General features: G+C 45.0%; 1 protein-coding gene across 3 annotated transcripts in view; it reads right to left on the minus strand.

Moving 5' to 3' along the window:
- DPP6 (dipeptidyl peptidase like 6) overlaps nucleotides 1-17,117 on the minus strand; it is a 529,059-nt gene that overhangs the window by 239,209 nt on the left and 272,733 nt on the right. The window contains exon 1 of one of the 3 annotated variants that reach the window (XM_056485080.1): nucleotides 990-1,499. The exons of the other annotated variants lie outside the window; for them this stretch is intronic. Within the exon in view, the coding sequence (XP_056341055.1) occupies nucleotides 990-1,046 (57 nt within the window). The 5' untranslated portion in view covers nucleotides 1,047-1,499. Of the gene's footprint in view, nucleotides 1-989; nucleotides 1,500-17,117 lie in introns of those variants that run through there. 3 annotated transcript variants of the gene reach the window in all.

Genomic DNA, 17,117 nt, shown 5'->3' on the forward strand with positions numbered 1-17,117 from the left:
TCCGGGCTCGGGCGCGGTGCCCCAGGCACGGGAGGGGAAGGTGGGGATGAGGAGGATGGAGATGCCGATCTGCCAGTGCCCCGGAGCCCCGGAGCCTCCACCAGCCTCAGCTGGAGCTGAGATCACAACCAGACTTCCCCTTATGCCACCACTTTTTAACTCTGCCCATCCTCTACGGATGAGGATACATCCCCTTTTTTTTTTTTTCCTGCCACCCGCTGCTTTTTAGACAGGGAAAGTTTTGATTTCATTCTGTCCTGGTAAGTGCAGGCAGAGAGAAATATCCTCCAAAATACAGGTTTGACAGAGAAAATGAAGTCTTTAACTTTCTACCTCTAGAGAAACACATAAAGCACCTTCCAAGAGAAATAAATTAACCGAGTTCAGATATGCTGTGAGCACAGCAATGTCCCCCAAAGCCAGTAGGAGTTTTACCTACTTGCAGCTGCTTTTTGCCCCCCCGCCATCCCTGCTTGCTCATGCACAGCTTGGGCACACGCTGTATCCTGAAGTGCCCCTCCAAGACCATGCCAGGCATGAAAAATTCACTGAAAGTGCATGACAAAGTCAGAAGCTGAACCTGACTTTTACAATTTCATATCTATCTGCAGAGCGGCTTTTAAATACCCTTGCCTCCTTCCTCCAGTGAGAAAGGGCCTCCATCCCAACATACTCCCCCCTCCCAGCACACATGTAAGGAACAAGTTACAGAACAAATCTCTATAGCCTTCAGCAAGAGGTACAGAATGTTAAAAATAGCACAATTTCAGCTTCCCCCCAAGTCTCCACACACACCGAGAAAGCAGACCTTGAACCAAGCTACACAGCACTTTCCTCCTGCCACTGGCTGGTGACTCAGTTGGCAATTTTAAGAACACACACCAAAAAAGATTTAAAAAAAAAAAAAAAATCATAATGATCATACAAGAAACACAAAGCTACACATTGCAAATCTGTATCTGTTTGAAATTGAGGAAAATAAGCATTACCTGGTCTTGCTGTTGGGCTTGTTTCCCTGATGCATTTTGCTCCTTGGCTGTAGTCATGCTCACCTATTTGTGCCCACTGCAGTGGCAAACAGGATTTTACTCTGTGTGTGTGTGTGTGTGTAAGCTTGTCTGTGTGTTCAGACATACACGCACACACACACACACACAAAGACTGAAGGGATACGGATGAGTAACTAGTCCATCACTTAATCACCAGCTGAGAAATTTCCCACCCCCACGAAAAAGAAATAAATAAAAATGCAATGTAAAAAAGCACTAGTCTGGCTGTCTTCCCCCTTGAGCCTCTAAAATAAAAGCAGAAGCAGGAGCAGAGAGAAGGATGCTGTGGGGGCTTCTTCAATTAGCAACAGCCTCTGCAATCGTCACAGAAACAATGATAACTGCTTGGCAACCAGCAACTGGCAGCTCGGAGCCGGAGGCAGCGATGTGGTCCTCGCTCCCTCCCCACCTCCACGGCGGCCGCCCGCGCCTTGCGCATGCACCGGGAGCCTGGGAGCCGGGATGTGCACGGCCGGCACCGCTCCATCCATCCATGCATCCATCCGGCCATCCCCCTCCCAGGGCAGCGGGGAAAGGGGTGCTGCCCCATCCCGCATCGCCCTGACCCATCCCGCATCCCTGCGGGGCCGCTGCCCCATCCCGCATCCATGTCCCCATCCCGCACCCCTCTGCACAATCTCGCATCCCCCTGCCCCATCCGGCATTCTCCTGCCACATCCCGCATCCCTCTGCCCCATCAGACATTCTCCTGCCCCATCCGGCATCCCCCTGCCCCATGAGACATCCTCCTGCCCCATCCCGCATCCTTCTGCCCCATCCAGCATCCTCCTGCCCCATCTCGCATCCCCCTGCCCCATGAGACATCCTCCTGCCCTATCCCGCATCCTCCTGCCCCATCCCGCATCCTCCTGGCCTGTCCCGCATCCCCCTGCCCCATCCCCCATCCCTCTGCCCCATCAGACATTCTCCTGCCCCATCCCGCATCCCTCTGCCCCATCCCAAAACCCGCGGGGCCGCTGCCGCGCACATGCGGAGTTTCTGGCAGGCGCGCTCTCGTCTTCTCCCAACTTGGGGAGGCTCCGGCTCTGTCAGTGCCCGGCTCTGTGTCACAGCTGTGTGCCAGTGTCCAACTCTTGTGTCACAGCTGTGTGCCAGTGTCCAACTCTGTGTCACATCTATGTTTCAGTGCCCAGCTCTGTGTCACAGCTGTGTGCCAGTGTCCAACTCTGTGTCAGGGCTGTGTTATCAGTGCCCAGCTCTGTGTCACTGCTGTGTGCCAGTGTCCAACTCTGTGTCAGGGCTGTGTTTCAGTGCCCAGCTCTGTGTCACAGCTGTGTGCCAGTGTCCAACTCTGTGTCAGGGCTGTGTGTCAGTGCCCGGCTCTGTGTCACAGCTGTGTGCCAGTGTCCAACTCTGTGTCAGGGCTGTGTGTCAGTGCCCAGCTCTGTGTCACAGCTGTGTTATCAGTGCCCGGCTCTGTGTCAGGGCTGTGTTATCAGTGCCCAGCTCTGTGTCAGGGCTGTGTTATCAGTGCCCAGCTCTGTGTCACTGCTGTGTGCCAGTGTCCAATTCTGTCACAGCTGTGTTTCAGTGCCCAACTCTGTGTCAGGGCTGTGTTTCAGTGCCCAGCTCTGTGTCAGGGCTGTGTTTCAGTACCCAGCTCTGTGTCAGGGCTGTGTTATCAGTGCCCAGCTCTGTGTCACATCTATGTTTCAGTGCCCAGCTCTGTGGCACAGCTGTGTTATCAGTGCCCAGCTCTGTGTCAGGGCTGTGTTTCAGTACCCAGCTCTGTGTCAGGTCTGTGTATCAGTGCCCAGCTCTGTGTCACAGCTGTGCCCGGCTGTGTGTCACAGCAGTGTCAAGGGCAGCCCTGCCCCGGTGCCAGCGCGGTTTTGGAGGATGCAGGATGCTCCCAGGGCAGCAGTTCCCGGGCATGTCTCAGGGAGCCCCGGCGCTCTCCAGGGAGCTGCCCCCTCACTGCCGAAGGGTGAAAGGTGCCCCAGCCCTCCGCAGCCCCCTCCGTGTCCCTGATGTCCCTGTGCTGCCATGCAGGTGACACAGGAGCACGTTCCCCGGGGCGGAGATCGCTCCGACACATCAGCGCTGCCAGAGGAGCCTCCCGAGCCCGCTCGCCCACCTTGCTGCCAGCACAGGTGACACGGCGTGTGCCAGAGCTCCAGGAGTCCCTCACATGTCTGGACAAAACTTGGAGCAGCAAGGAGGCTGTTCAGTGTTTTCTTGGGGATCACACGAGCCGCTCATCCCGACACCAGGTGACACGAAAATGCCACATTGCTGCTTTTCCCATCCTCACCTCCCACCCAGCACAGCCAGGATGGAGCCCAGAGCTGTCCTCAGTGCTGCTGTGATGTGTAAAGCTAAATGTTCTCTCACTCACGTGCTGCTGGAATCTCTGCTGAGTCTGCTGAGCAAAGGGAACATCAGAGTGTTTATCTGACAGGGAACTGATTATGCCTCATTTGATCCTCAGTTTTACAGCACGGGTTTATTGTACAAGGTCACATTCACTACAGTCAATGTCTCCTTACACCTGGGATAATTTTGATCCTTGGTTCAGGAACAGATCATCAGCAGGCCAAGTTTTCCTAAAGATATCTACAAGCCACCACTCAGACTTCATAAATGTTTCTGCATTTTCACCATGACATTCACACGAGTTCATGGGAACCATGATGTAAAAGATCTGCAACACAGAATTGTGCTGGTAGTAAACTGGGCAACCTTGCCTTTTCTCAGGTGCCATGATCCAGGCAACAGCTCATTTAAAAAAAGTGAATAACACCTATCTAACAAGAAACAATAATTTGCATTTAAATCTAACAGCCTGTGTTGAATTCTTGCTGGGTTATACTCTGACACAGTCCTAGCTTACATTGCAATTCCATCTCTTGAGTCCCTGTAGCTTAAGTCTCAATATTTTCTAAATGTTTATGGTGAGGTTATTGTTCACACATTTTTCCCCAGCCACCAGAACAGAATTGTTTTCAAGGTTTTATATAAGTGGACCAGTCTGAATTTTCCAGTTGGCTTGGTGTATTTTCTACCTGTTGTGAATGGTAATGAAAGCTTGGTTTACTCCACACTTCTGCTAATTTTCTTTCCAAGAGGAATTCAAATGAAACTAAACTGTATTTGGAATTGGTGTGTTGATTTTGAGGTTTGCTTTTGGTTGTGGGATTTTTGTTGTTTAGTTGGTTCATTTTTTTTTTTTTTTTTACCTTCCCCACCATACATGCTGGAAATTTCTGCAAAACAGATTCATTTTTAAACAGGGGCCATTCACTGTGTCCCTGACCCCTCAGTACCTACACTGGCAATCTGGCAATCCCTAAACTTAATTGCACTGCATGCCCTCCCCATGCAGATCCAATTCTTTCACAGTTAACAACTTAGACAGCTTTCACTGTTTTTCTGAAAATGGCCACTCTCTCTTACAATGCAGATTTTTTTCCCACTAAGCTTGTTGTTGGACACACAAGAAGTTAATTGTGTTAATTAGTCCAGCAGTTAGCTATGCAAATGCATGTGGCTGAGCCTCATTTCATGGATGCTTTAGGAGGCTGCTGTTCTTAATGCACCTCCCAGTGCTTGGCACAGCTAGCCCAGTGTTTCTGAAATGCCTTGATCTCTCTGCCTGGCAGCTCCTCCTTGTCACCCCTAACCAGGGCAGGGTGTCCCATCCCCTCAGCTGCCCCCAGCTGCTCACTGCCTGAGGATGTGGCAGCAGGGGCAGTGACATCCTCAAGCTCTCTGTCACCCTCCTGCCTTGATCAAAGGGGTTCTGAGGTTGCCAAACACCTCCTGGGGAGACACTGGAGGAGGAAGCAGTGGCCACTGCCATTCAGAAATGCTCATTAGCACAGGCAGAGAATAATCTCCTCACACATCGGCAGGGCTGAGGCTGTCCCTCCTGACCTCTGAGCTATGTTAGGGTACCAATTGCTTGGCTGAGTCATCACAGATGAAAGATTAATACAGCCCTATCAAAGGACAAGAGTCTGTGTCTGCCAAGCCCAGCAGGCAGAAGGATGGGTCCCTGACAGTCCCACTTGGGGCAGGGCAGGAGGCACTGGCAGAACAAGGACCCTGGGAGCATGAACTTCCCTCTCCACAGCATCCCAGCTGATCACAAGGATACAGGGAGCAGGTTGTCCCTCCCTGTCAGGGTCAAAAACACAACAGACTCTTCAATCTCTACTACCCAGTACTGACACAAGTTTGTCTCCACTCCCTGCCCAGGCCATGTCCAGACTCACTCCCTGCCCACACAAACTGCATCCCTACCATGAGCATCCTCCATCAGTCCATGTAATCCCCACTGTGCCACCACTGGGACAGCTCAGGAGCCCACTGTGAGCACAGTCTCCTTGTTAACCAAGGTGCAAATGCCAGCTACAGCCACGTGAATGCCATCCCCACACCTGGCAGCCATCACCTCCTCAGGCCCCACAGCAGGACACACAGCCAACTCCCTCCCACCAGGACAGCCACCAGCAACAGGTGAAAGGAGCTGCTCCAGCTCCTCAACTCATCTTCACCCAGAGTGCTCGTTTCAACAAAATCATGCAGCACTGCAGTAATACAGATAGTTTTTAATTACCTTGTAACAAATTAGTCACACATGTCCTAGAGCATTTTCTGTCACAAGGAAAGTGTTTGGTTCTCCCGAGACTGGCAGGAACAAGATTGTGGTCTGGGATCATTCTTAAAATTCTCCTTGGAGTTCACAAAGTCACCACAAAGCTTCTCCCTGCTCAAAGGCTGTTGAAAACCTTGAACACTGCATAGAGGAATTAATGTTCCAGTGGCTCTGGAGGATAAGGTGGAACAAAAGCTCAAACTGTCATCACCACAAAGACTTGTGAACTCTAGGAGCTAAAGCACAGCCACCTTTTCCTGTGATGAAGCATTACAGCAATGCTTTATAGCAAAAGGAGCAGTTTGTTACTGCTCCCAAACATTTTTAAGCAGATCAGGGTGCAAGGCCATCCTTGCTTCTGCCCTTCCATAGGGGTAGAGGCGTCTGGATACAGAGCAGCTCATCCATGGGAAGCAGCAAAGGGCTCTCAGGAGTCAGTGCAGAGCATTCCTATTCCCTGTGTGCTACAACAGCAGCCTGTGCTCACAGTGAGCCCTCCAGCTGCACACATCTGTCCCAGGAGCACAGAGCAGGAGCAGGGATAAGCCTGCAGCAGCAGGTACAGTTACTGGATTCAGAACCCTTCTGCTCCATTGAAACCTGGGGTTTAGCTGTACCACACTGGGTTATTTATTCCCTTTTCATTGCCACATCAAGGAAGTTGAAGCCAGTGGGCAAAGTGGGTAGAAATTAATTCTATTTGATTAACCATACATTTGAACAGCCTGCTAATGTACTCCCTTCTCCAGATAATGACTAGATCCCATGGAGAGCTACATATCTGAAATTTTGGGGGGTTTAAGCCATTAGTACCATTAGTATTTGGGGTGCAGCAATTTGTTACCTCCAGCAGAACACACCACAGAGTGGTTTTGTACATCCAGCCCCTCTGAGCTTCACACTTGCTGACAGCTCCCACTGGTTTGGTTGATTTGCTCTCAGTTCAGGAAGGACACAAGGTCCAGAAAAGCGCATGGCAAGAGAAAAATCTACTCAGAGGTATGTTACAAAGGAAAAGGTGTAAGTGCTACAGGTTTTTAGGACAGTTATATAGACAGTAGAGGTTTTAAAGACAGCTCAGGGAGAGAGACAGGCTCTGCCAGCACAGGCATCCACTATGAGAAAGGTGAGACAAGCCTTAAAAAATGTTGCAGCCATGGATTTTAGGATTCAGTCATTGAAAGGTTGGTCAAAACTGGCACACAGGATACCAGGGGAACAGTGTGTATTGGTGCTGCTTTCCAAGGTGTGGAGGCAGCAGGGTGGGGACACAAGGCTGGCAGCTCCTTCAGCAATGGTGTGAGGTCTCCCTGAACAATGTTCTTCTAACCCAGCAGCACACTCCAGAAAGGGTAAAGCCACTCAATCTCCAAGACTGATAAAATACCTTTGCAATAATAAAATACCTTTAGTGCCCTGTTGCACCATTCCAATTTTCATAGCGAAATTCAAAGAGGAACAAGAGGGAAGGGTCTGTAAAAGTCAAGATGCCCATGGTCCCAAGATGTGCCAAGGCATGCTGGTGACCATTTACCCCTCCTCAGTCCCAGTGCCAATGTCTCATCCACACAAAAAGCAGTGGCACAGCCCCTCTCCTCTGGACCTGTTTGGCTCAGGTGCAGTGAGTCAGAGGGGGCTGTGTCCTCCTCTGCAGATCCCTCTGGAGGTCAAGAGCTCCTCATACAGAAGATGCCAGAGAACAGAGAGCTGTAAATGCAGGAAAGCTGCATGATTAAAAACTCTTTTTACAGGAGTTTATGCTTTAGATGCTTCAGAAACAGGCAGGCATTCTGGCTCTTCATTCTGGAGATTTCTGTTCTGTGCTCATCTGAATAAGCTTTGGAGAGGGAGAATTTAATTTTGTTTTGTTCAGAAAGCACAGTTTGTGCCCTGCCCCTCTCCAAGAATGTGACAACACTAATATCACATTATTGCACAGCAAAGTCCCCAGCTGGAATTGGGAATTGGATGGGAGATCAGCTGACATCAGCCCTACTCCTACAAAGGCTGCAGAGCATCTCTATTGCCTACACACCATCCCCAGCACTGCTTCTCTTAATAGCTCCTATTAGGAGACCAAAAAAACACTTTAGTCTTGTTCCAAGTTCATCCCCAGCCTTGGCAAGATTTCTCAGTTTGTCAACAGGCATCCCAACACTAATTTTATTATAAAAAAAAGAAAATCTTTGGCCTTTAAGGATATGCACTAATTAGCTTTATCTTGCATTGGCCCTGCTACTGTTTCCCCTCTCTGGTTGTCTCAAACATGTTGGTTCTACCAAGGGTTAGTCATGGGAGATCTCTATGTCCACAGGAATTTTCAGAGGCTCCACTGAAACCCTCTCTGTCTTAGGGATCCACTCAGATGGACAATTTGCCAGATTTCAAAGATTCTGTGAAAGAAGTAGAGGCAATAGCAGATTATGAATATAGTTACAGTTAAAAATACATCACATATCCACTATGCATGACCAAAATCATTAAGAAAGCAATCTGGTGTGCTATTTTCATTTAACAGATCAAATCCAGTTTATTCAGTCAATGCCATTAATTAGCCATTTGCATGAATATCTGTTCCTACAGGGGATACACTTCAAAATGTTCCCACCAGCATGAGAACTCCTGCTATCTGAGACAGCAGGTCTGTGGCAGCAGGGACACTGAGACAATGGGCAATGCAAGAACAACCTGTGTGTCTGTAATAGTCCTATGGTGTTGTTACTATTTGTCCATTACCAAAGCTCCACTAAGTGGCATTTTTTTTTTTTTTAATCTTGAGCAGGAGAAAGTGGTTTAGAATTGCTATAATAGGTTGAAGCTGCATTCTGCTGCTTCCCATTTCTCACTCCGAGTTCCAGGACCCCACAGTTCATGGAAAACAAATAAGACAACACAGGCATGCAAGCTGTGAAGGAGGCTGCTCTTTCATGCACAGCTAGAGCTGTTTTGCATAGCACTTTCCTGCCTGAATTGGAGCCTGACTCTGGGGGATACAGCAGGTTCTTGTCCCCTCCTCACTTCTGGATTCTGCACCCACTCTGCCTGCCCATAAGATCAAGTGTGTGTGCTGATAGTCAGACTTTCCTATTGAAGTTCTTACTGTTCAAAAACATTACTTTTAATCCTCTGTGGGTTATTTTTGGAGTCAGTATGTATATTTTAATACACCATCCCAATCTCAAAGGCAGGGGATGAGCAGTGCCACAATTGTTTGACGCTGTGTTATCCCTGCAAGGAATACAGACCCTGCTGCTGGCTTTTCTCTGCCCCTCTGCCTGCTCCTGCTGGTGTGACCTTGGCAGCTGCAATGCAACAGATGCCTCTTTCTCACTTGTTTATCCATGTGAGAGAGACTTCTGAGGCCCCAACTTCAGTGCCAGCTGTGAACAGTCTCCAAATTGCTTTTTCAAAGTTTACCTCCTCACAGTCTGGCTTAGTGTTCCTGCTCCCCATGCTCTTAGGAATCAAAATTCACTGACATTTTCCCCCCACACTCCTGGTTATTTCTAGGTAGCAGCTGAATTCCTTCCTTATTGACTTAGGATGTGCTCTTTTTAACTGTTGTTTTAGGAGTGGAAGAATTTTTTTTGCCTTCCTTCCTTCCTTCCTTCCTTCCTTCCTTCCTTCCTTCCTTCCTTCCTTCCTTCCTTCCTTCCTTCCTTCCTTCCTTCCTTCCTTCCTTCCTTCCTTCTTTTACTCAATAACCACAACATATATTTTCAACTGAAATATCCATGTCAGAAAATTTAAGACACCACTAGGGATGAGAAAAATACCTCCCCCCCTAAATCACTGTCAAACAGAGAATCCCCATCTTCACAACAGCTGCAAACATATTAGGCTGTTGAGCAGCCTACTGCTTGGAAAAGAGAGAGCCTCATCTTCATTTTTAGCTCCAAAGTGATTTATAGGATGAATAAATGATCTGCATATAAGATGATGACTGGTTTAAATGTAAATGTTGTGAAAGACTTCCTATGCAAGCATATACATTGCCTGAGAGATCCTTGTACATAAAAGCTGCAGCTGGAGCAAGTGGCTTTTAAAGCATTTGTTTTATGAAGTACACTTTTCATTGCAATGGTTGTGATTTTTCATTTACTTTTATATCAGCTTTAACCAAAAGAAAAAAAAAAGCAAAAAGTACTTGAACTCAAAACACGAGCCAACATGAACCATACACTCTTAATAATAAGACTGTGCAAAACAAGGACCTGTTAAATGGGTGTGTAAATGGATGATCTCTGCCCCCAGTTTCTGGTGGGGACTGTGATGGCTGTGAGGGTTTGTATGCTGGTGTGTTTTTTATCAAGTGTTTTAGATCTCTTGGGATCAAATCTGTTGTGGTAAGCATATGCTGCTGTATCCCTGCTAGCTCTGTGGTAGATAAGCTTTTCCACCAACCTAAAATAACCTCCTCAAGAGTCTGAACAATGAAAACACTGCCAACACTTGTCTTCTCTAAAAGAGGCACAAAGGGACCCAAAGCCCTTCCTGTCTGCTTCATGTCTTTATTTTTGGAGAAGGCAAACCCACAGTGTTTTCAGATTGCTGTTCTCAAGTCTGAAGGTGGAAGGAAGAGGCAGAAAACAACACTTGGGCAAAACTACTGAGCAGATAAAACAAGTAATGCACAGATTCATGTCACCTCACTCAATTTCCCCCTCTGTCCCTCAGTACTCACCCTGCATTCACCTTTCTGGACTGCAGGTCTTGCACAGTACATGTTCTTATCCCAGAGGGCAGACAAAACGTGTTACTGGTATGTTGAATGCCCTCTAGTGGAAATGCAATTTATGGAAAATGGGCCCACTCAGAACCCCTGATGCAGAGGTAAAAGTGTGTGTTTACTAAAATAGATAAAGGAGATGAACACAATTGGTTTATTACTACTGTAACCTCAAGAGTTGCTTCTGTTGTGATGAAGAAACCAGAAATAAGAACAATGCCTTGCTCTAATTTTTTCTTAAAAACTGACCAGCAGTTTTGATGTGCCATTTGTACCACCTTAGAGACCTTTCATTCCCAGAAGCATGCCAGTACTATGTCATTGTTTACATGCCTCAGAGAGGTTTCCTTCAGCTCTGAGGATACTGCACCAAACCAGATTCCCAACTCACTTTAGCCAGATGATACAGTAAAGAGAGTGGAAACCTTACAGCATGATGTACAAATACATGCAATACAAAACTGCCTGAATACAAACCTAAATAGAAAAAATAATTAAAGTAATGTGATGGTGAAGTCCTGTTCTTATGTATTTATTTGATCTACCTGTAGCACAAGAAATTTAATGCAGAAGAGATGCATAACACCTATATATCCTATACATCTTACAGGAGAACAGCAGGGCTCTGAGCACAGCAAAAGACCTCTAAAAGGGGACAAGACAGCCTTCATTTGGCATTTATAATATTCATTAATTACAGAGACTTAGCAGGTATTCAGCAATGCCACCTTGGAGCTGGAGCAGGGCAGATTCAGAGCCCCTGGTGCCCTGCAGGCAGAGGGGGTGAAACCCTCACACCTCTGCATGAAATGACAAAGGGTCCCTAACCCTGCCAGCACTGTCTGCTGTGACTGCCAGTGGCACCAGATCAGCAGCACACATGGGACACCAAGGTGTACAGGGAGCACAAAAAGTCTCTTGCCAAGACTCCTCCCTGTGCCTTCCCACCAGATGTTTTTTCCTTTGAGGTCTGCCAGCCAGGCTGAGGCACAGGGAATGGCTCTGGATGTCTGAGTGTTGCTGAAGGGTCCTAGGAGTCTGAGCAACATTCACTGAGGGACTGAGGACCTCTGTTTAACACACTGACTCAGTATTACTTTGGGATTGCCCCAACACAGTTTACAGAGCTTCACTCTTTTTTATGAATATGAATAAAATACAGTACAGCCTCCCCAAAACATTGCACAGGCACTCTGATGTATTTAATCATGAGCTCCCACATTCAACCCAAAACAAATGTATCCTTTCTATAACACTCACTAGTGAGCTGGTCTCCAGCACAGTTTTCCCCACATTATTGTTTGATTTGGTATCTCTGACCTTTTGATTTTACCATATTCTGAAGACAGCTACGTAGAAATAATGACACAAAGACTTCAAAGTACCTTACAGCTGTGAGCCTCTGAATTCTTGCACAAAAAAATCTGTGATTTCATTTAGTTTAGAAAATAGCACAAAGAAGGGGATTTGAGATATTTTGAGACTAATAGAAAGTTCCATAAGATGGTTACACAAAGCTATGCAGGAATGTGGACTTTTCACCTCAAATATGAAACCCTTAGGAAATCACACAAGCACGAAATGTGAGCTAGAGTGTGAGGGAATAAACCAGAGTGAGCTGTTTTCTTGACACAAATAATTAATGCATGTCTCATTTAAATACCTCTCAAATTTCATGTAACTGCACACATGAAATATGCCCATCATATGTACACTCATGTGCAGAGTGCACAAAATATACAAAATCAGATACAGGTGACTGCCTGCATATGCTGCAACACAACCCCAAAGGCCACAAAGAGACAAAAACTGAGCCCTCTCCTCCTCCTTGCTGTTATCCCACCCTGGTTACAAGAGCAGATGCAGAAGCACTTAGAACCACCAAGGTGGGCAGTAGGAGATCAGTCAGATGTGCTGAGATCAGGCTTTGCTGTAAGCAGTGTGCTCTGAAAAGCCCAGGATCAGTGCCCAGCTCTACCTGTGAAATATCTGCAATGTGTTGCTTTTGGAGAGCTCACAAAGTTTCACATTCATACATGAACTTATGCTAGAAGAAAGTTGCATCACCCATCACTGCATTATCTGTTGAGCTAATCAGAATTTTTGAAACAAGAAGGGGAAGATTTCATCAGTCCTGAGAATAACACCAGCCTTTTTTACAAATATTACCCAAAGACAGTTGCTTGGACATATTACCCAGGGATAATAATGCAGTTTAGAACTTATATTTATTCATGGAATCAGCAGTCTTTTTATTTCTATTGTTCATCTCTGTAGATCAAGACTTCTACTGGTGTGGGAAGTGACTGCAGGATGGGATGTTTAGAGGCTTAATCTGCAAGAACCTGAAAAAAAAAGACTTAAAAAAATATCCATCAAGTCCATCTGCCTTATGGAGCAATCTAGAGCACCTAGTTAATTAATTATCACCTTGAGTTGCACTTTGGTGACACCAGAACAAGCAGTAGCTGCTCTGAAAGGATTAACATGAGCAGAAAATGATGAGATTGATGGGCAGTGTATCTGAGCTCAGCATGAAAGGGAAACTGTTGTACAAAGCTTTAACTGACATCATTCTTCAGAAGTGCCTGGACTGAACACTTTGCCCCTTCCAGCAGTCAAAGAAAAGTCATAGTACATGGGAGAATTCTAACCAACAGATCAGGCTTTTAATTATGTCCAGAAATGAAGAGACAGGCCTTCCAAAATAGATAAATCTATGTTCAACATTTTTCCTCCCTTCATAGCTGCCAGAGACAGGCTGCATATGATTAAAAGCTAGAAAAATAGCAGTTATAGTCTTGCAAGGATGCTTTCAATTGGTGTTTTCTCTCAATATTGGCAGCAGAATGCCACAGACCTGATTAAACAGTTCATCTTAACCATTAAGTACCAGCCTGAGATTGTTGGTTCATCTGTGTGGTAGTGGTAGAAGGCAAATAAATATCCACTTACAGTCCATCCAGCACTCCATTTTAATACTTTCTTATCAAATGGTTCATTAGGATGGCATGAATTGCAATAAAATAAACTCTTTTGTAGCTCACTGTTAAATAATCTCTGCAGTCTCACATTCCTTGATACAGATAAATTCTCCAGAAGCACAGAGGATTCCAGCTCCCTTAGAGAAGCCTGTTCTACAGATTTAATTTTCTCCCCAATAACAATATGGCTTGTTAACAGGAGTTTAAGCAAACACAGATAGTAGAATAAGCCCTTATGATGCAGGTAGGCCTTTGCTGAAAGAGTAGAGCTGACACTGAATTGTGGAACATGATACCAGAACATCACTTTGACTTTCCTTCCATGAGGAAAAGGGGTAGTTAATTTGTCAGTTAATAGTCATTTTATGTTTGGGATGAATCCTTTTTTGGGATACAGAAACTTAAGTATATTAAGACAGATTTTGCACTGTAAATGAGGTTTAAATTTCTATAATCAGAGATAACTGATTGCATAGAAGTCTGAGTCCTGTGCATCTTCTTCTCCCAGGCACTGAAGCTCCTTGATGTTACTCTGGCTCTGTGAAGTGGCTCTAAGAGGCTGTTAGTGCAAGGCACATCAATTCTGAAGCCTCCTTACATAGTCAGAGAAGTGCAATGCTGACACAGTAAAAATGAACACTCATTTTTTGTGTGCTGAAGTCAAAATCAAAAAGGCATATATTCACAGAATAGTCTGTAGTATAGTTGCATACTATCAATACAGCCACCATATAAGATCATTGTAATGAAACAAAATGAAAAAGAGCCTTTTTATGCAGTTTTTGTATTGCAGCAGCACCAAGGAGCTGCACAGCTGGGGGCTCCCTGTGCTTTGGGCTTGAGGAGTTTTCAACAGAAGAACAGGAAATACCTTACAGTCCCAATGAGAGTATTCTGCCTGCCACCTGCACAGCACACTGCTGCCTGCTCCTGGAGATTATTTTTACTATCAGTGACTTTCTCTCTACACATAGGAGAGAGATTTATTTTTCCTGTACTCACTTCTGAGCACCCTGGTAGAAGAATCTTTCTGTGTGTGCAGCATTGCATCTCTGCACCCTTCCTGCATACACAAAGGTTGAATGGGTCACATTCAGTAGCTCCTGGTGATGTTACACCTCAGTTTGGGTTGGGCAAGGATTTAAAATGTGCAGTTTCCTGCACAGCTGGAGATCATTGGCAGGTGAGATCTGATGGAACCTCCACCAAACTCAGCAGTCTCTTTCCACTTTCAGTGCTGGGCTTGGACCCCAAGACCACAACCTTGGGCTGAGATCTGGATTTACCCTGCAGCTCAGAATTACCAAAATGTGCAAATCTGTGCTAAGTATCAAGAGGTAATTCAAAGTCCAGGGCTTATTTCCTTTTGTACAATGCACATCTAAAGAGTCATTCATGAATAAGGCTCCTGATCCTGCCCAGTGGGATGTGGTGGTGGATTTATAGTCCAGAATCCATTACAGTTAATACTGCACTATTTACACTCATCTGCCATAAATCTAATACTGTTGTTATGGCTGTCCTGCTTAATGTACTCCAGGAATGTTCTTCAAGCCAGTATCAATTATATTTGCAAATAAACTAATGATTTGGGTTAAACAAAGTGAAAACATTCTTCCTCTGAGAAATTTAGTACTTTCTATCTGCATCTATTCCAAGTGAATCTTGTGTTTTATTCAATTAAGCACCACAGATGACAACAACGATCCAGAAAACATTAAATGGAAACATTGATTCTGCAATAATAACGTTGGATGAGCCATGAACTGCTACCAATAACATAATCCTGACACATCAAACTCAATTACAACTTCAAAATAGTCATTTTATTTCACAGTATTTAACGTTATTTTCAGCTGGACTTTTTTATCATTGGCATTTGCACCAAGCTGTCTCTAATTTAAAAGCTGGTATTTCGTGACCTCAGACTAAATACCTGGCACATAAACTATGAGGTTGCACAAATATTATAGAATGTGTTCTTATCCTATTCCTCTGTGACATTACTGCTTTCAAGATTTGATTGTACAGGCACATCAAGCTAGAACCTTTGCACCAAACCCAGATATTAATTTTTCTTTGTCTTTTGCAACCCAGCAGGTCCCTGATGATGGCCTGGACTGGTCAGGCTGGAACCTTACTGGGGTTAGGTGAGTTTGCAAAGGGAAGGTTTTTGACACCTTTCCTTTATGCATTAAAAAACCAACAAGCCCCAGTGAAAACTCAGATCCAGAGATTTGCAAATGTGATGCAGGAATAAAGAATTTCAAATCCAACCCATTGTGCCATCATGGACTTTGATAAACACAAACTTCTTGCAATATAGAGTCTCATAATGAGTGGGACTTTATCAAACATCCATCCCAGCCTCAGTATGATGGTTTAAAAGCCAATACCAATTCTCATTATACCCACAGCACAGCCCTTAAAATGTCACTTTTCCCTTACAGATCAGGAGACTTTGCAGCAACCTTCTTTGTAATCATGTTTATTATCAGCATCAATTTCCATTTCTCCAGGCACCTCAGAGGAACAGCAGATGCCTTTCAACATTTACAAGGAAACTGGCAGTAATTGCTTTCCCCACTATGGAAACTCCATCAGTGCTGGGGTGATGTGAGGCACAGTGAACCCTAATGACATGTTAGACACTAAGGAAAAGCACCAGCCTGTTTTTTCCAGGATTCTTCAGCTATAGATCCCTTATTCAGGAGTAAAACACATTTGCAAAGAGGGGAAGTGTTTATGATAAAGGATAGTGCAGACAAGAATGTTTGGAGAGGTTGCTAGAAGGTACAACTAAATCATCAGGAAAGACTGATGTGTGGAGATTTCTTTAAAGTCCTCACACAGTGAGGCATGTGAGAAGCCCAAATTCTATGAAAGAAAAAAAAAAAGAAGGAAAAAAATCAATTCCTGGCCTTCCTGAGGAAAGGGGAAAGCTTGACTTCATTAACAAAAAGTGCAAAACCCAGCAGAGAGATAAAGAGACCTGGAAATACATTTCCTTTTAAAATGCCAGCACTCTTTTTCTTTATTTTAAATGCTGATATATTTTTCCTTTGAGTTTGGATTATTACTTATTGCACATTCAGGCCAGACAGTACAGCAGCTTGTTCACCTAAACATTTAGCAAACTTGACAATATTTAGCTCTAATAACTTCAAAGCCTGAGAAAGCACAGGAACATCATCATTTCATGCATCAGATCTGTTTAAGAGCAGATACAAAGTACTGCTCACAAGCCATAACAGAAACAATATTGTCCCAGCAGTAAAACCAGGGAATGGAAAAATCATGGAAATATTACCCATTTCTGAGTCCCATTAAAAAATAAAAAAGAATAACAAGTAGAGAGGATTTTGGTCATGCTGATTTAGCTAGTGAAACTCTAAAAGACAAAATTGAAGTTTAATGCAAGGTAAGGAAATTATACATTTTACATTTTCTTCTCAGCTTGAAGAAGACCCCCTGGTCAAAAGTGAATTTTAACTAGTTTCCAATATGCAAAGTTTAAAGACATTTTGTGTTTTTGTAGTTAGTTGTGCTTTTGCTATCTGTGATAAAATGATACTAAAAGGCCTGAGTGCATCAGTCTGGCAAATGTTGTATTAAAATTGGAGCCTGCAAGTGCAGCCACCTAATATGTGAGGCCATTTCTGAATGAAGGGTATATCTGCAGCAGCAAGCAAGATCAAAACCACAAAACACATTACATTGGATCAAGCTAATGA

Source organism: Oenanthe melanoleuca, chromosome 2 (assembly GCF_029582105.1).
Source record: "Oenanthe melanoleuca isolate GR-GAL-2019-014 chromosome 2, OMel1.0, whole genome shotgun sequence".
Lineage (NCBI taxonomy): Eukaryota > Metazoa > Chordata > Aves > Passeriformes > Muscicapidae > Oenanthe > Oenanthe melanoleuca.